Source organism: Peromyscus eremicus, chromosome 5, assembly GCF_949786415.1.
Source record: "Peromyscus eremicus chromosome 5, PerEre_H2_v1, whole genome shotgun sequence".
Classification (NCBI taxonomy): domain Eukaryota; kingdom Metazoa; phylum Chordata; class Mammalia; order Rodentia; family Cricetidae; genus Peromyscus; species Peromyscus eremicus.
This window is the reverse complement of record NC_081420.1, coordinates 69,417,954-69,438,647: the sequence shown is the minus strand read 5'-3', so window position 1 is coordinate 69,438,647 and position 20,694 is coordinate 69,417,954. Positions and strand designations below refer to the sequence as shown.

Genomic DNA, 20,694 nt, shown 5'->3' with positions numbered 1-20,694 from the left:
CACACACACACACACAACCACCTTGGGAGCCAGGAAAGTGACTCAGTGGATAGAGGCATTTGGAGAACAAACCTAATAACCCAAATTTATCTCTAGAGCCTACATAAAGGTGGCTAGAAGGAAGCAACTCCACAAAGTTGACCTCTGATCTCTAATCCAGTGCCTCCCCATCATGTCTACACACACATACATACACACACACACACACACACACACACACACTTTAAAATAAAAAGAAAACAAAACTGGTATATGTCTGAGGGAGTATGTTTAACCTGACTTTCACATTAAACAATTAAAAAAAAAAAAAAAAAAAAAAAAAAAAAACCCAAAGCTTCAAGTTTCTCCATTGGTAGGCACGTTTTTGTTTTTTTTTTTTTTTTTTTTTTTTTTTTTTTTTTTTTTTTTTTTTTTTATCTGTAAGGTTTAAAGTATATTTTTAGGAGAGAGAAAAAAATCTATACTTGGAAAAAAGGAAAAACCATCGGAATAAATATCATTAGCAATCCTTCATTTGCCTTCACAACCAAGGGGGGGGGGTCCATTCACTTCTTTTCTGGGTAATACAGGATACAGAATTCTCTCTCAACCTCAATTTGCTAAAACCCAAAATTTTAAAGAAAGTTCACATTTATGATATTAACCTGATGACATTTATTTATCTGCAGAGGAACAAAACAGTTTTCCCATCAAATTAACACAGCTCAGTGTTTCCTCAGTGCACAGTGGCATGAAAGGTTTCTGTGACAGTTCATCAAAATTACTCCCTGTGATGTCTATTTTACTTAAGTATGCCTATGCTTAAAGTTTTCATATTCCAGCAATTAATGAACATATGTGAATAAAACTGTGTAAACTGAAAAAGCTGCTAAGGTTCTTCAGTTTTTATACACCCCAATCCCCCAAAAGACCTGTCAAATGTTTAACTGTTTAACTTATTCTCAAGAAAAGCTTCCCACTCTTTTTTCTATCATTACTATTTCTGTGTAAGTACAAGCTATGTAGGAAAGCTGAAGTTAACTAGAAGCTGGTGCAATTCCACAGCAGAACACTTCTCTGTCATACACAAGGCCTTGGGTTCAATCCCTAGCATTGTACAAACAAAAACAAAACCCTGTAAATAAATGCTTTTGTTCATAAGCAACACTTCTGGTCCCCACACAGACCACCTCTACCCTCAAAGCAATGAGGCTCGCTATGTTTGCTCATTAGGTTACTTGTCTCTTGTTTACTGTCTTCTGTGAACATCTGACATTATAACCTATACATCATGCCAATCAGTTACAGAAACAAATTCAAAGTTAAAGAAAATGTACTAGAAAATTGCTTGAAATCACAGTCTCAAGTAAATTAGCTCAATTAATAACTGAAAAAGAAAATCAATAAAGATGACATCATAGTGGAAAGAGACATTTTCAGGCCAACCAGATGGCTCAGCAGGTAAAAACCACTCACCACCAAACCTGACAAGCAGATTCAATCCAGGGAACTTGTGGTACAAGAAGAAAATGGACTCTTCAGAATATACACACATACACACACACAAATACATAAATATAATTTAAAAACTTTTGACAACAAAGGATTACAGAAAGTTCTTAGGGAAACTGAAGAAATCTCACACATTCTCTAATAATGACCATCATAATTATATTGTTAAAGTGAAAAGTGATAGCATTTGCCTTATATGCTGACTTAGAATCCAAAGCAGAAGATGCAACCCCATTGTGAAAATGGTACACAATTAGACACAATTTAAAATATTACCTTCTATTTATTCACTACATGAAATATAAGAGATTAAAGATCTGAAAAGAACAAAAATCACATTCCACATTGTAGTTAAAAGCAAAAACTTCCTGTTGCATATACTAACTACTAGTGCATTGGTAAGACAGATCTCAGAAGGTGACTATTTGCAAACATAGAAGACTTTGAGAAACTTAGAAGAGACAATGAAAGCCAGACTGATGAACTGCAATAACCTATCTACCCTCCTTCTGTGAGCAGTCTATGAAGCTTTTACTAATGTGCCCAACAATTAACTGACTCACCAGAACACTAGATTTCACAGACCATTCTAACTTTCAATTGAGCTTCTTGACAGAAAGCAACTTTTGTGATAAATGAACCTCCAGAGAAGATTCTAATAAAACTTACCATTGTGTATTGCATTCAGCAACTCTGAGAAAGCTTTTAAGTAAGGAAAAAAGGACGTCAGGTTAAGATCATTCTCAAACACACAAAAGAAATACATAGGCATAGACTCAATCAGTTTAACAAAATCTCAGTGTTTTTTTTTTTTTTTTGGCTGAATTATTAAAACTGAAAGCTTTATTCTTTTTTCCATAGCATAACTCCCTAAGTAGTATATTCCATTTACTATCATATTGCCTAGTAAACTGAGATAATATGTTAGGTGTACTGTCACAAGGGTGACACTTTCTTTAGTATATTTTTGAGAATTCCTTTAAAAAAGACATCTACATAGTATCTCCATTCATTTACATTGTATTTTGCCAAACATGAGGATTACAGGACGTAATAATCAGCCTTAAAGCACAATCAACAAATTATAAAACAAAATTTCATTACATCTTCTAACCCTACCAAATGTTTATTTTCACTTTTTAAACTTCAGTATAAGTTTCAACACATACAGAAGTCCAAACATAAAGCTACCTAATGCTAATATACAAATACTAAAAACATATTAACATTAAGGCTAATGGCACCCAAATACTGAAAATAACATGTCACCAAGGGCAGAGGTCACACTTCTGCAACCTAAGTACTATAGTAAAAGACCAATAATAATTAAAGTTTGCAATATTTGACTATAATACAGATCCTGAACACAAGACAAAGTACACAAAGGCATCTTCTTAAGAGAAAAAAAAATCTACACAATAAAAACCTAATGCATTTTGGAAAATGAAATTTAGACCTTCAAAGGTGGTATAATGTATTATAAAAGGCACCGAACTAAAAGTCAGAAAGCCCAGATTACTAACCCAGTTGGACAACTTACTAGTTGTTGGACAAGCTCCATCATGCCGATACTGCATGGAAATTTCTGTGGATAAGGGGAAAGGGGAATTAGCAAAGAAACTGCTAGTGACTTAAGGACAGAAAAAGAAACAGGCCAGAAAACTGGGGGAAATTCATGACAAAGTCCATCTGAGAAGACAAAACAGACCTGCAAGAACAAAATTATAAGGTAGTATTTGGTATATTAGGGGTAGGAAAATTAAACCTAATTCTCACAAATATCAACGGGCTAGTCCAAGAATACACATGTAATATGTACAAAGAGTAAGAAAAAGACATAAGGCTTACATACCAATGTTCATAACAAGTATCTAAGAAGGAATGGCTTTGTCATGCCCAGCTTGACATAAACGCCTGTCCGTGGAGTTGTCTTAAATAATGTGGGAAGACCCAGCTCCCTTTGAATAGCACAATTTCCTAGACAAGGAGTCCTGAAATGTGTGTGAGGTGGAGAAACCAACGAAACACAAGCACCAAGTATTCATTCAATTCTCTCTGCTCTGACTGGTGACCAAAAGTTCCATCTTAACTTCCCCACAGAGCCAAATCTGTAACATGGAACTGTAAGCTGAAATAAGTGCCTCTGCTTTTTGTTAGACATGATATAAAGAACTATTTAGCAAGAAATCTTTAATCACTGGGAATCTTTTATTTTGGTAGAAACTAAAAGTGAGGGGCGGACCTTCACTCCTGAGTGTCTGCTCATTTCAAGAACTTGACTCTATGACTTTATTACCCCAAAATGTCTTCCTACAATCTGCTTTTTAGCATTTATCACCACTACAGAATTCCAGTGCTGAAACAATTCCAAATCTGTTTTACAAATGCTATGTCAGTATTATAGTAATAATTTGATTTGAAGCTTCTGATTTTAAAGCCAGGGAGCTATACATTTAGAAAAGGACACAACATGCTCTAGCAAACAATGCTAAACTATCAACCTTTAGGTGTGGATGCACCATGCCATGCATATGTGAGGAGGTAGGACAATTTTGTGGAGTTCTCGTCACCCACCTTTACTTGAGTGCCAGGATCAAACATAGGTTACCAGGCATGCATGGCAAGTGTCTTTACCTGCTAAGTGATCTCGTCTGTCTTCTTTTTCTTTTTAATTCATGTGTGTGTATGATGTGTATAGGCACACATGTGAAGGTCAGGGAATAACCTTCCTTCATGTTTCAGGGTCTTCAATTTTCCACTACTTTGTACTCAACAGGCTATCTGGCCCGAGAATTTCTGGGGATTCCTAGTTTTCCTCTCACCCTGCCAAAGGTGGACTGGAATTAGAGATGCATGCGTCTTTACTTGGCATTATAGTTATCTGAACTCTGTTCCTTATGGTTGCCAAGTAAATACTTGATCCACTGAGCAGATCTTCTATACAGCATGATAAATACAAGTCCATATGTGGTGAAGATACAGAAGAAAAGTACAAGTTTTGAATGTTCTAAGTACTAATATTCAATGTTTCAAAAGATCAGGTACCAGAGCTGGAGAGATGGCTCAGTGTTCTTACAGAGAGCACCTGAATTCAGTTCCAAACACTAACATGGCAGCTCACAACTGTGTGTAACTGCAGTTCCAGGGCATCTAATGCTCTCTGTGGGCACAGGTATGCATGTGGTATACACATACATACATACATACATACACACACAAACATACAGAAAAAAACACTGACACATGTAAAATGCAAAAGCTGGGGGGTGGGGAACACAGCTACCTAAGTGCTCATAACCTAAAAGTTTATTTACAGAAAATAATGAATCGGAATCTTAGCATTCAGATGGACGTGGTAGCACATCCCAGCATTCAAGCAGCTGAGACAGGAGGATCTCAAATTCCAAGAGAGTCTTGGCTAAGACAAATAAAATAACAATACTAACAACAACAATTCTCCTGCCTGGATTGAACCAGAGTACCTGCAGTGTTCTTTAGAAACTCAAACATAAGGCAGTACTGTTACTATAGGCTGAATAAGGCAATTCTTTTCTCTAATCAAGAATGTCCTATTTCTTCACCCTGGCCCTTGCCCTCGCCCTCAATAAGCCCACCCACCCCCAATCTACTCAACCATTATTACCTCCAACTGGTACACAAACACAGGCTGCTTCTTTCTATTAGGGTTTATCCCTTAAATATGTATTTACTTCCTTTTCTACAAATATTATTGGGACTACTTTTTCTTCTTACTCCAAAGTAAAACTTCATCTCTCTCTAGTCTTTTCCAACTTGATACAAAACTTTACAATGAAATGGTTTGTATTACAGCCTAACTGTAAGCATTTTAAGGGCATATACATTTACACAGGATACTATCACCCCCATAAAATAAACTCAGTGCTTACTACTGTGTTAACTCCCCATTTAAAAGGTAATGTTTCATGTTAGGTTAAAAGCACTGTGCTGGGCAGTAAAGATATATGTGACAGGACATGGCAAACAGCCCCTAACCTTACTGAGCTAGTGCTGACAGTTGATCATGTCTAACCAGTGCTTCCACAGATCACATTCACCATTAGTAATTATCAACCTGTCATTTAAAACAAACAAAAACAACTTTTGACACTGAGTCTCAAATGTATAGCCTTTAGCTGACCTGGAACTTCTTGTGCAGACAAGGCTGGCCTTGAACACAGAGATCCTCCACCTGCCTCTACCTCCCTAGTCCTGGAATTTGGGTCATGTGCCACCATACCTGGATTCTTCTTACTTCATTACTTGTTGGAGGGGCAGAAGGATGACCATTTTTTGTTTTTGTTTTTTTCTTTGGGGGGCGGGGGGTTGAGACAGGGTTTCTCTTTGTAGCCCTGGCTGTCCTGGAACTCCCTCTGTAGACCAGGCTGGCCTCAAACTCAGAGATTCACCTGCCTCTGCCCCAAGTGCTGGGATTAAAGGTATTCATACTACCAAACAGCGATGACTTTTACAGTTAATAAATGATTTCTGAATTTAAAACTTAGCCCAGAGAAAACATTAATTTTTATAACAGAAGGATGGTATTATTATTGAAAGTTATATTATTTAAATCTGCTCATGCATTCCACTGTGTAAGAATGACTGACATTATACTATCTGCAGAATTTTATAACAACATTGTTCTCAAATCAGGAATTCAGTTTCAGCACTTAAAGCTATGATATCTGTATGTGTTGATTTCTTGTCCTAGACAATAAGCAATCATATTTAATGCATCTCAAGTGCCTAACACAATGTGAGATACACACACCAAGCACTCAGCAGCAGTTGTCAATTCCTAACAGTACTGTTAGAAAGGTGTAATCCTAATCGCACACAGCAGTTAGCCAAGCTTCATCAGTAAGAAAGCACTCTGATCTAGTTACAAAACTTTTATTAGAAATGCATAATAAAATGGCCAGGCGGTGGTGGTGGACACCTTTAGTCCCAGCATTTGGGAGGCAGGGGCAGGCAGATCCCTGTGAGTTCCAGGACAGGCTCCAAAGCTACATAGAGAAACCCTGTCTCAAAAACCAAAGAAATGTGTAACATTAATTAACTCAGCATTAAGTAAAATAGTTTTATTTTATAATTTAAGTTATTTTAATACTTATTTAGTTGTTTTAACACAACTTAAGATTTATTTGCATTATTAAAATTTATTTATTTATTTGAAATTATACTATCTTCTAACGGGAATTCCTTCTAGATAAATACATTTATATAATAGTGAGGAAGAAGAAATATAAATTAAGCTTTTTACTGCAACTAATGTATCACAAATTCTGCTCAATGAAAGGAACTGTACTTTTCATGACTAAAATCTCCCTAAATCTGTAAGAGATTTAAAAAAAAATCATTTGAGAGCAGTAAATTAGTTATTTTTTAATTCCATTAATCTAAAGACATTAATCTAATATTTCAAAGAACCATTCAAATGTAACTTTGAAATTCAAACATTTTCCGGCTATGTTTTAAAATTACAGGACTCAGTGAAGACCACCACAAAAACAAATTTAAGGTTTATGTTCTCAGTAAGATACTCATTTAATTATTATAAGTTTTGCTAAAAATAGTATGAACCAAATTTTTATGAATAAATTTATTTAAATTTGTTTTTTGTAGCAAAAGGTTAAGGCTGACTGTTAGGTCCTTATGGTCTCAAGGGAAAGATAGATTAAAAAATATTTATTCAAATGTGCAATATATTTAAATCTTTTTAATGAACTTTGTTCCCACTGTAACTTATTTTTTCCGACTTCCTGAAACAATGGTTCTGAACCAGAGGCAATTTTGGCCTCCTGGGACATTTAACAATGTCTGGAGACATTTTCATTATGAAGGGAGTGCTAACAACAACTACTGAGAAGGGGCTAGGGATTCCAGTCAACATCCTAGAAAAGAGTGAACACAAACAATATCCCACCCAACATGTCATTAACACCAAGACTGAGTCCACAACCTCCCAACAGTGTGAGCAAAGTATCATTTCTACAGATTCCACTAAATTGGGGGCTGTTTGCAAACCACAACAGGTACCAAAGTGGATCTATTAGAAACAAACAACCAACGCCAGGCTGGAGGGGGCAACGTTACCCTCAATACCTCAGTTTTACCAGCTCTGCAACAGGAACATCAATAGCCCTTTACAAAACTACTGCTAACTGAGATCTAAATAACAATGCACTTAGTGAGACCTAACAGAACAGATTACACAGTTAATGTTTTCATATAGGATTATGTACATATGCTTCTTTGTTGGAACAGTCAGTGCTTTTTCTGCTTATTGAAGTTAATACATAAACCATTCAAAAATTCTTCTATTTTGTATTTATAAAATATACAATATGAAAACATAATGAACTTTTTTTCACCTAATTGTCTTTATTTTATACACCATTTCTTCCTTCTCTCATTATGAGCTAATAAAACTGATATTATCCATAATAGTGTATCTTAGCTGAAATCTCCTTTCAATCATCAGAAATCCAAAGCTAGCAGAGGGGTGAAGTTTACAGTCAAGATTTATTGAAAGCCATTTATCTCATATTCAAGGGGGAAAAAATAGACAAATGAAACTTGAAACTGTTAAGGGTTGGTGCTGAAGAGATGGTTTGGTAGTTCAATAGCATTTGTTGTTTTTCCAGAGAACCTGGGTTCAATTCCCAACAACTATGCCAGACAGCTCATAATAGCCTGTTTAACCTCAACTCCAAGAGATACAGTGCCCTCATCTGTTCTGACCTCCATAGGTGCCCACACATGTGCCATCAAATAAATAGACATAAATGAAAATAGTAATAAATGTTAAAAAAAAAAAAAAAAAACCTGAGGCAGGATATAGTGGTGCACACCTTTAGTCCCAGCACAGATAGGGCAGAGGCAAGCAAATATCTGTGAGTTTCAACATTCTGAGTACTAAGACAGTCAGAGCTACATAGTTAGACCCTGCAAAAGACTCAGGTATAGTTTCCAGTACCCACACAGCAACTTGCAATCATCTGTAATTCCAGTTCCAGGGGATCCTACGCATACTTTTGGACTCAGAGAGCACCAGGCACTAACATGTTACCCAGACACACAAACACTCATAACAGAAATCATTAAAATGAATAAAGCATGCACTTCTAGTACTTTTTCAAGACTTAAAATTACTTGTAACACAAATTACAGGTTACACAGAAGTATACCAGTGACATGAGTACTACAAATAAATTCATTTGTACTGTCATAAAATGATGACAGAAGAGGCATGGTGGCACACGCACACTTGTACTCTCAGCACCAAGACGACACAGACAACTGACTCATGGCCAATTTCAGGCTTGTCTGTGCTAGACAGTCACTTCTAGACAAGACTGGGACAGTATTTCAAAGTTAAAAATAAAAGCAAACCCTGGGATCACTTTCAAATCTATGCAATCAACTCTAATTCCAGATAAAAATAATGGCAAAAATCACTATATGCATTTAAAACAAATTTTAAAACAATTCAGATATCATTTGACATGAAAAGCACCTGACAAATTCTAACTTTAAGTTATTTATCACTGATTTTTAAAAAGTCCCAGAGTAATTCACATTATTTGTGTGCAATTACAGAGAAAGTGAAAATTAAAAATGAAGTTTAGCAAAAGAGCTCAAAATAAGAAGACACCAAAAGCCAGTAGAGAAGTGTTCACATCTTAGGCGTGAACTCTGGTTTAGTGTTAAACATAATATGCAGGGGGAGCAAAATCACAACTGGGAAATAAATATAGATGACTAATAAGCTGTTTAATTTTCATTTAACTAAATAACACATGAAATTAATGACAAATACTTTTTCCAGGATTGTAAGATACTGTTCTCATTAGGAAATGAAGAAACTAGTGAGACGGCTCAGGAGGTTAAAAAAAAAAGTTTGCCACCCAAGACAGTTGACCTGAGACCCACACCGTGGAAGGAAGGAAGGAAGGAAGGAAGGAAGGAGGGAGGGAGGGAGGGAGGGAGGGAGGGAGGGAGGAAGGAAGGAAGGAAGGAAGGAAGGAAGGAAGGAAGGAAGGAAGGAAGGAGAGAATCAACTGCTGCAAGCTGTGCTCTGACCTCCATCCACATGCTGTGGTCATGTCATCGCCTCCTGAAAAAACTGGCCAGCCGTGCTAACAGACAACTGCCATTCTAGCACTTGGAAGGCTGATCCATGGTCAAAAGTCTGAGGCCAGCTTTTACAGAGTGATTCAGGACAGTTTATGCTATTTAAGCAGCCCCAGCCTTCAAAAAAATAAAATAAATTTTAAAAAAAATTAAGAAATGCCATTTTAATTAAATGTAGCCTGGCAATTCAAAGTATACCATAGCAACTGTTCATAACTTTTTGACTAGGGAAAGAAAGGGTAGTGGGGGGTGGAGGGAGAACAAGGCACAAATCCCTACCTGAACCCACTGGAGAGGAGCCAACACTAAGACTCTGCAAACTTCCATTCCTGAGCAGTGTAGGAGATTTCTGAAGACTAGAGCTTGTTACACTTCCTGCAGCTGATGCTACAGATGATGTTGGTGAAGCTGAAGAAACTGAGAGGTGAGAAACATTCTCTTGATTTTTGTTTCCTTTGGGTCGGCCAGGCCCATGTTTACTTTGTTTATTTCCTTTTCGTTTCTTTTCCTTTACAGCTTCTTCTTCTATACCAGAAGTCTGAGCCCGCTTATATCCTGCTGTAGGGAGGCTGGAACTCCCCAAATCTCCAGGTGAATTTTCAAAGCTTTTAGGCTGTGAAATGACAGTGGAGGTCACAGGGTGACCAACTAAAGAACTAAAACTATTTACTCCCCCTTCCTGGCTTCCCGACTCTCCTTTATGTACATCTTTGGTTGATGATGACTGCTGGGAGTGAGTATAACTGTCATTGCGCAGATCTGAGTCTGTAAAGCTTAAGAAGTCCTGGGGGGACTGCACTGAACTTCCAGAAGACGATTTTACACTGCCTGGAGTTCCTGAGAAACTGCCTGCAGCAAAACACAAACAAAAAAACCAAAGTGGAGGAGGAAGAAAACTTGGACACAAAATTCCTCTAAGCATCATGCAAAATACGATTATCAAAAAGTAAATTATAAAAATTAGGTCATCACTATGAAACTAAGCATGATACAATAAAGGTTACTATTGAAATCAACTTTATCTCTAAATTATCTTTCAAACACTTGTCAAGGTAGTAAGTATCACACACTCACTCTTGAATTGTACTGTATTACTAAGACACAAGCTATGCCTTATTTAATGTAACTTTTTTTTTCGGTTTTTAGTTTTTTCATGACAGGGTTTCTCTGTGAAACAGTCCTGGCTGTCCTGGAACTCATTCTGCAGACCAAGCTGACCTCAAACTCAAGAGCTCCACCTGTCTCTACCTCCCAAGTACTGGGATTAAAGGCATGCGCCACAACTGCCCATTAGGAACGGTCTTTTGTTCATAATGGAAAACCAGCCATGAATACTGTCTTACTGATTTTAAAAAAGAAATTATCATGTGGAGAGATTGCTCAGTGGTTAAGAGCACTTGTTCCTCTTGCACAGTACCCAAGTTTGGCTCCCAGCACCCACATGGTGGCTTACAACCACCTCTAACTCCAGTTTCAGGGGATCTTACGCCCCCTTGTGACTTCTTCAGGCACACACACGGTATACAGACACACACAGACAAAACATTCATACACATAAAGTAAATCAATCAAAAATAATGAAAAATCATGCAGGAAGAGGTAGCTCTTCTATGTCTCTTTTCCAACTGCTTATTCTCTCCTCACTCTAGTCAAAAACCACTTAGCAGCCCCTGTCATGATGCAGTGAAAGAACCTCAAAAGCCCTTGTTCGCCTGGTAAGGAAACTGCCCTAGGAGGAAAGTTTCCATCATCCCTATTCACAAAACTCTTTCCTTGTTTGCCAAATGACATAGGCAACTACACAGACTCAGCTCTGACCTCGACTGTTTCATAATGAAACTAAATTATAGGGTTGGACAGCACAGAGAATACCCTGGTCTCAACAACCTCCCCTCAATATTTAAAAAAAAATCAAATACTTTTAACTATTTGGTATATTTAAATTTTCTAAAATTTACAAGGTATAGTTAATTTTTTAAAAAAAAAGGCCATCTTAAGTACCTTATCTTCCTATTGTAACATTTTATTGATTACCTCAGTTACATAATTGTAATGTATTTTCTATCTTCAATATTACAAAGTTCCAAAAGTATAGGACCTACCTCTTCAAAATGGATTAGCACTTCATATAAATAAAAACTTAAGAAAAAAGCAGGCCTGGTGACCCACACCTATAATTCCTGCACTTGGAAGACTGAAGTAGAAAGATCAGAACCACATAGGTTATTAAAGGCCAGGCTGGGCTACATCTCAAAAACTCAGACTTAAATAAAAAAATTTTAACAAGATTAATTGAATTCTACTAATACAACATTCATTCAAATTGTGAATGAAGTTACATTTAAGGTTAATTAAGGTTTGGCTAATTTTCAAAGTGGTATAAAAGTAACAGTGTAGGGCTAGAGAGATGGCTCAATGGTTAAGAAGACTGACTGCTCTTCCAGAGGACTCGGGTTCAACTCCCAGCACCCACATGGCAGCTCACAACTGTAACTCCAGTTCCAGGGCACCCGACACCCATGGCAAAACACTAATGCACATAAAATAAAGATGAATAATTAAAAATAAATTAAAAAGTAACAGTGTAATTTTTATTTAAATAAAAGTGACTTTGGCATTTTGTTTTATCTATGCTTAATGAACTTTTTGTTCAAAAAGGGCCATATGCACGTACATATACTATATATCTGTAGCTCTAAATTATTACTAGTATGAAATATATTAATATGTTTTAAATGAAAAGTCAAAAGATTAGCAATCTACTATTTGAATATTACTGCAAGATTTTGGATTGAAGTGGAACCAATGCTTCAATAAAGGTAAGCAGCAGTCTTCACTCACTTCTGGGGACAACAGAAACAAGTCAACAGCTACTTAACTATTGTGTTTTTCAATGTATCTGTGTTCACATTTAAAATTACATAGAAAGCAATCACTTAAGTGTACACATTTTAAAATTTAGCAGTGTTCCTATTTTCCATAAACTGGGTTGTCATAAAACTACACATGCCCAGTTAATACTGAACTTCAGTCTAACACCAAACAGTATTTGGGAAACACACTAAAACACTACTTGCTGTTTATGGAATCCTGTTAATATAGCAGCCTGAGCATAGAACATAAGCTGTTGGGTAAAAGCCTACTTTTAACTTCAAGCTTTGTAATAAATGCACTGCTTATAATATCACTAAGACCTACTTGGATTCCATAAAACTTGCTTACTTCTCATTTATCTACTAAAACATAAAATGTTATTAGGGAAAGTAAATAAAAACAGATTATAGAAAGAGACTTCCTATCTTTGAAATCAAACTACATCTGTCTTTCTTCTCAATCTTAATCTCTGTTCTACAGCCATTTAAACATTAACATTACTGTTTTAAAAACATAAATGATTAGATATAAGAGAGCAAAAGTTCTAGAAGCATTTTAAAATGAAACGCTACTTTTAGAAGTAATCCTACACTACCAACTCATTACATAATATCTAGAATCATCCTTAGTTTTAAGTTAAAAAAAAAGGAATTCTTTCACAAAACATTAACAATCACTGACTACTATCAAATTAAGTATTTTAACGAAAATATAATACCTTGTGGAAAGGGGCTAGATGCTGACACAGTTGTTCCTGGATTTCTTCCACCACCAGGCTTCCTTCCCCTTTGACCTGAGCTGTGAGCTGAAGATTTCTTCCCTTTTCCCTCTGATGCTCTAGCCTCTGAAACATCTTTTCCACTAGAGGTATGTGCAGAGACTTCCTGGAAATTTGCATTTGTAAATCTTGCTGCAGTATCTTCCAAGCGCTTCAATGATCCAGATATAGAGTTGTTGCTAGTGCTTGTATAAGTCTAACATTTTGATTAAAAAAAAAAAAAGAAAGAAAGAAAGCAAAAGGAAAAAAGAACTAATTATATTTAGCTAAAAAATAAACAACCAGTATGAATAAGCACTTAACTCATGCAAACATTTCCACTCTAAAAAAGTCAGGCAATCTACCAAAGAAAATCATACAAAACCAATTAACATAAAATCTACTTTACCTTTTTTGCTGCTGTTTTACCATCTTCAGGATCAACCCCAGGGCCTTTCTTTCACCTGTTAGGCTTCCAGCACTGGCTTCCTATATACCCCACCCTATCACTACTTTAACAAAGTATCTATAATTGATAAGATGACTGACTGAAGGTCAGACTACAGCAAGTAACAATTGATCTTATTAATACACTCTAAAAAAAATACACAAAAATATCAAAGGTCTTCATTTCTCAAGCATTATTTTCACCAAGAACAAAGTATTGCTTAGCCATAAAAATTACAAGCTTTAGTGTTCAAAACAACAGTCAACAATTAAAGAGAACAAAAGTACATCATCAATCCAATAGAGGACTACACTCATTAGACTACGAGGCTCTCTCCTAGGATGTAGCAAGAATACTTCACAAGGAAAGCTCTTATTCAAAGAAAAAAGCTCCAGTCTTTGAAACACAAATCATTTCTCTGCAATTGAAAGAAACTTATCAGATGTGCATATGACTAGAAAAAAATAAAGATTGCTTAGACAACTAGTTTCTGGGTTTGGTAATCAGTTTAAACACAATGTATGGCCAAATAATGGCAAATTAAGTGAGTGTGGATGTATATTAAACCAGATGTACACTAATTAACAAGTTTCATGGCATCCCTCAGGAGCAAGAAACTTTATGTCACTATTATATTCTCAGGCGTTTAAATTCACTCACTACCTTGAACATAACTAGTAATAAGTTTTGAATAAATCTTTCTGATATACCGGATATCAAATTTAATGTGAAAATGAAAATATTTGAAGATACACAAGTATTCATTTCTATGTAACACTTAGCATGAGAATAAACTTGAAATTGAAAAATAATGAAAATCAATTTTCAAAAGGACTAAAAAAAATGTTTTTAAAAAAATCAAATCTTTTGTGTGGACTAAAGGGTAAATTGTGTAACTCACCACTGGGCCACCACTGCTTCCACGACAAGATTCTTCATCTTTTGTTACTGTTTTTGGTTTGTTTGTTTTTTTTGGGGGGGGGGGGTTCTTTGTTTCATTTTGGCTTTGGTTGTTCTTTTAAAATTGGTTTTGTTTATGGGGGAGACTGCAAGGGCAGTGGGCATATTCAAGGGAACAGGGAAATAAGTAGGATCAGAACCCATGATGTGAAATCCACAAACAATCAATAAAAAGAAAAAAAAAGTCAAATCTTCCCTGCTACACTTTTGCTAACACCCTCAAACCTTATCATCTCTCTGCCAATACAAATTTTCAACAATAAGTCCAGTATTATCTCATAAAAGCAAAACAGTCAATGTTCTAACCAACTACAATCCACAAACTACATCAAAGAAAGGCCTCAAAGTCTGGCAGCAAAAAACAAAAACAATAACAAAACCTTTTAATAAACTAATGAATCTTCATGGTTTACTTTAGAAACATGACCCTCTTCCATGCTGGGCAGTCAATTTGGAAACTACCCCACCTCACTTTTCAATATTTAGTGATCCTGAGGTTCTTCACTCCTCACATAATCCTTGTATGACCCAGTGAAGCTTAAAAGTCATCTAGGAAAACAGTGGTACTCTTCACTCATGTGCCTGTTCAAGCATTATATAAAGGATGAAGAGAAACTGTACTCTACGTGGAAATGGAGTACTCATTTCCACAGACAATTTAAAAACCGCTGGTCAATTTGCCCATTTATTTAACAGAATGTCCTTGTTTTTACTATAAAGTCTAAGCCTTTCCACAGAGCGGGAAGGGGGCAATTAGAGAGCAATGAGTAAACAAAATCCAGTGACAAAAATCACATTGAATAAGGTAATTGAATATTTTACTTTAAATTTTTTCTATACTTTCTAAGTTTTCAAAAGACATCAGACTTATGGGAAAAAATATTAGCTGATGACCTTACTTTTAAAATACTATACATAATGAACTGTCCCTACCTCAAAAGCTACACAGGTTTCATTCAAAGGGACCTTGACCTAACCCCCATATTTTAATGGTATCTCAAAAGTGTGTTCAATCATGTGCTGCTGAGGCAATACCTCCCTCTGAGAAGGATCCCAGGATATAAAAATATCTGCTTTTCATGCCAAAGTGATAGAAAGCTGGCTAGTATATACGTGACTAGAGGCAACATAGTCTTTTTTGTTTTTAAGTGTATATGAGTGCTTTGCCTGCATGTATGTATGTGGTACACCAAGTGCATGCTTGAGTTCAAACAAAGGGTCAGATACCCCTGGAAATGGATCTGAGCCATCATGTGAGTGGCTGAGAACTAACCCAGGGCCACCATGTGAGTGCTGAGAATTGAAGCCAGGTCCTCTACAAACACAACTTGTACTCTTTTACTCACTGAACCCTGTCTCCAGCACCCCCAATCTTTTTTTTTAATTAACATATATTAATGTATTTTTTAAAGCTTCATTTTTATACTATTTATATGGGTATTTCATCTATTTAACATGAACATGCAGTGCCTGCAGAGGTCAGTAGAGGGTGTCAGATCTTCTAGAACTAGAGTTACAGATGGCTATTAGCCACCGTATTTGGTACTAGGAACCAAACCTGCGTCCTCTGAAAGAGCTGCCAGTGCTCTTAACTACTGAGCCATCTCCCGGCCCCATAATACAATCTTTCTATCCTTTCCACTGGAAATAAAACTGGCTATTTGGTTGTAATGAAAATCCCTTAATTAATGCATACAAACATCGGGCTATTGCGATTTATAGGCAATTTAATGAGTAATTAATAATATGCATCCAGCTACAGTCACTAGGCTGCGATAAGATATAACACTAATATACCTACTAAGTTGCTATAACTAGGTACAAAAGCTATTTCCTACTTCAAACAAAAGTCTTAAATTTATAATGAAAGAATGTCTGTACTAGGGAATAAAAAATTACAGTTATGGCTTTATTTAAAACCTATATCTGTGTCCTACTGTTGTACAAGGCTCTATCGTTATACTGGTGAGAAGGCAAAGTAAGAACAATCAAGGGCTATTCCTTCAATCATGAGCAGGTGTAAAATATTGGACAAAAGTCTAACAAGAGTCACAGACTTTTCCCTAGATAAATTAGAGAACCCAGTATAGAGACTATCCTGATTCAGGACACAGGAATGGAGACTTGAGCTTGAACCTTGGAAGCCAGTGGAAAGACAAAGAACCTACTCCCAAAGTTTTCCTCTGACTTCAAGGCCAGACTGCTCTACATAGTGAGTTCCAGGACAGTCAGGGCTATGTAGAGAACATGTCTCACAATCCTACCCCCAAAAAAGTTGTTCTCTGACCTCTACAAACAGCATAATGCATGCACGCACACAAGCACACACACAAATTCTGAGAAAAGAAAATAGCAGAAAAGCTACAAAGTAGGAATGGACTCATATATGTTATGTAACTATTTCTGGCAAAGTGCCATTTTGTGCTATTGTTTTTATAAATATGGCCTTCACCAACCTGTCCATGTTTCTGGCCTGTACACCTTTGTGCCTACTTCTGTGCAGACTGTGCCTGCCTATGCCCACCTATGTCCAGCCCAGAGTCACCTGTCAAGAGTCTCACTTCCTGAAATTATGGGGGTTTTTTTTGTTTTTGTTTTTTTGTTGTTGTTGTTTTGTTTTGTTTTTATTGGTCACCTAAATTGAATTTATTTATATTTTTCAGAAAACAGAATTCTTTAGTGCCCTCTGGTAAGTGCTAATAAAAAACTGTTTTATAGTGTTTTCGTACAATGTTAAGTAGTATATCTAATTGTAAGACAATTCCTGTTTCTATATTTCCTAGGACTTTTAAAGAAAATCAAAGAACTTTCATGTTTTTTTAAGAGATTTTTCTATGTTTTACATATCAATCATGAATTCCCCTGTCCTCCCTCCTCCCAGCCCCCAGTTTTCGTGCCCCCAAACCACCCCCCATTCCTACCTCCTCCAAGGCAAGGTCTCCCTTGGGGAGTCAGCAGAGCCTAGTACATTCAGTTGAGGCAGGTCCAGTCCCCTCCCTGCACCAAGGCTGAGCAAAGTGTCTCAGCATAGGCCCTAGGTTCCAAAAAGCTGGCTCATGCACTAAGGACACCATGGGAATAGGAAGAAACAGAGTGCTAGAGAGGTCCCCAGGAATCCACAAAGATACCTCCACTATAGACTACTGGCAATGGTCAAGAGGGTGCCTGAGCTGACCTACTCTGGTGATCAGATGGCCAAACACTTTAACTGTCATGATAGAACCCTCATCCAGTGACTAATGGAAGCAGATACAGAGATCCATGGCCAAGTCCCAGGAATCCAATCGATGAGAGAAAGGAGGGATTATATGAGCAAGAGATATCAAGACCATGATTGGAAAAAGTACAGAGACAACTAGCCAAACTAGTGGAAACACATGAACTGAAATTATGTTTTACCTGCATGGGGTTCCTCCCACTACCTCCAAACCCTCAGCTATTCATAACTATCCCTCAACAATAACTAGATGAACAAACAAACAGTCAAAAAACCAAGTAAGGTTAAGGATATATACAAAACAATACAGAAGTATCAACAAATTAAAGGAAGTGACATAAAGATAGTAATTTAGAAACAAAAAAAACTAAGTGATACAATTCTAATTAATATATAGGGTAGAGAAGAAATCAAACGAAAAAACAAGGTTTTCCTTAACAATTCATAAAAGAGCAAAGGTAGCATCCAAGTTAGAAGAAAAGTTAACAGAGGTAAGTTTCTTTCAGTCACTGTCTATGACAGCAGGAATCCTAGTTTGTAGTCCAACAGAAGGAGCTTTAACGTCTTCACTCTGAATCAAATCACCAGAAAAGTGCAGTCACAAACAAGCTGTTCCCCAACATACTAGAGAAACAAATAGGACAGAGAAACACAACTTACCTTAACACGAACTTATGCCAGATTAAACAACCTAAACTACAACTGTGGAACTGCTAGCAGGTCAGTGTAGACCAGGCCAACGGAGAAACTCCAGGAGTACCCTCGCACTTGTGAACCTTACCTCTAGAAACTCTAGCAAGGGCTCACAGAGAATTTAGGAGAAAAGTCCCCAGTGCTTCACCAAAACAACAAAAAAAAAAAAAAAAAAAAAATGGAGAGTATATAGAACATCTGCTCTATTTTTGTGTGTTGCTTTGTTCAATGTCATTGATTTTGTGGGAGGAGGCGGTGTGCTGCAGTGCACATGCATGTGTAGAGGTAAATCTGTCAGACCTAGTTTTTTCCTTCCACCATGGGGAGCCTGGGAATCAACTCAGGTTGTCAGGCTTGGCAGCAATCCCAGAACCAGTCCAAAGCATTCTGTTTTCAACAAGTCCTATCCTTAGGAAGAACTAGCTAACCTATAGCCTAATGTGCTGGAGTTTTATCAGTGCTGGGTACACCCCATTTTCCCCCTCAAGGGAGGTGGAAAGATGGTTAAAACTGAGAAACATTTGTGAAATTCAGTTAAGGGTCAGAAAAACACTTAAGGGCTAAGACTTAATACAAATACAGAAAACCTTCTCTACCTATAAGTCACACTAGTATATTACTGGAGGTTTATCTATTTACTTTGGTTCCTTTAACTGGGACACTGTATTTACTGCAGCAAGTAAAGAATACTAAAAGATTTTTTTTTAAAAAATCCTTTAAGAAACAAAAAACCATCAAAAATAGCATCAGATACAACAAGAATATCAAAATTATTGGACCAGTAATTGAAAGTATCTGTATGTGTTTGATATATTTAATAAAAGGTATGGTAACCCATACCTGATTTCAGCATTCTGGAGACTGATGCAAGAGTATTAGTAACTGGATGGCCCAGCCTCCAGTCAGCACCAGGGTATGCAAAAAATCCACGAATTCCTCCAGGACTAGACTTTTTCTCTCTAAGGGGAAAATAAGGAAATACACACTTTCTGATGGCAACTTTCTCCTTTACTTCATCTTAAAAAAGTTCCTCTCTGAAAATCTCTCGCTCTCTCTCCTGCCTACCTACTCATCTTCTCTCATCTCCCTCTGCACATCCCCACACACTCACACACTCCCTCTGCTCCCCTTCTCTCTCCCATAGACAAACTCTACACAATTATATGTTACATTTCAGGGTCTGACCCATTCTCATAACACATGATAAGTCAAACCGTTTCTCTCAGGCTAGGAAGGTTTTGCTGACCAGCCACTGAGTACCCTACCGGTAGCTCTGAGTTGGTCAGGTTTCCCAGAAAGAAAAAGACACTGAAATTCAGGACTTAACAATAACAGTTAGTTGGCTGAACCCTGAGTCCTGTAACATAAACCGAGGCTGGGAGTATGTGCAAAATTCAATTACTACAGAGGTTTATGTCCACTAAAGTTGCTTCAGCAAAAAAAGCACCTGGGAACTTGTTCTTGTGTATTTGTCTCCAGAGGCAGCCAGTCTGTTTTGAATGTGTTCTGAAGTCTAGCAAAATGTGTAAAAGGCTGTCTTTGTGACTGAGAATACTGTTACTTTCCTGTGTCAGTTATGAAAAGTATTCTAGTATTTCTAGTCATCAGAATTATACAGCTTAAACAAAAATCATCTCTTTCACCATCCACAGCTGTAGGTGTGCCCAGAAGATGGAATATTATCTCAAGGAAAACACACAAGCAATGGGGAGACTATCCATAGCTGTTATTAGGGAAGAAATGTAGGAACAACTGGTCAGTGACTGCACAGCCTTGTCAAGTGGGGCTCCCCATCACAGACTTATTTATTCATTGGTGGGCCGACTTGTTAAATACTAGTTGTCACCTCCTATATACTCCCATGGCCCTAGGCACATGAGGATAGTGAACTGGAGTCCACCTAGAGCTGCAAAGCAGACAGTGTCTCAACAGTGCCTCCCTACACACAAACGAAAGAAGAGAAAGGGAGGGAGGGAGGGAGGGAGGGAGGGAGGGAGGGAGGGAGGGAGGGAGGGAAAAGGAAGGAAGGAAGGAAGGAAGGAAGGAAGGAAGGAAGGAAGGAAGGAAGGAAGGAAAGGGGTCAGGGAGACAGAATACACA

General features: G+C 37.1%; 1 protein-coding gene across 12 annotated transcripts in view; it reads right to left on the bottom strand.

The window, feature by feature from the left end:
- Nucleotides 1-20,694, bottom strand: part of Mllt10 (MLLT10 histone lysine methyltransferase DOT1L cofactor) — a 172,883-nt gene that overhangs the window by 50,674 nt on the left and 101,515 nt on the right. For 10 of the 12 annotated variants that reach the window (XM_059263632.1, XM_059263626.1, XM_059263631.1 and 7 more), the window contains 4 exons: nucleotides 13,238-13,493; nucleotides 9,925-10,494; nucleotides 3,032-3,076; nucleotides 2,161-2,193 (listed from right to left, as the gene is read on the bottom strand). In XM_059263632.1, coding sequence (XP_059119615.1) covers nucleotides 2,161-2,193; nucleotides 3,032-3,076; nucleotides 9,925-10,494; nucleotides 13,238-13,493 — 904 coding nt within the window. The remainder of the gene's footprint in view (nucleotides 1-2,160; nucleotides 2,194-3,031; nucleotides 3,077-9,924; nucleotides 10,495-13,237; nucleotides 13,494-20,694) is intronic. The other 2 variants (XM_059263629.1, XM_059263630.1) reach the window with 2 other exon arrangements.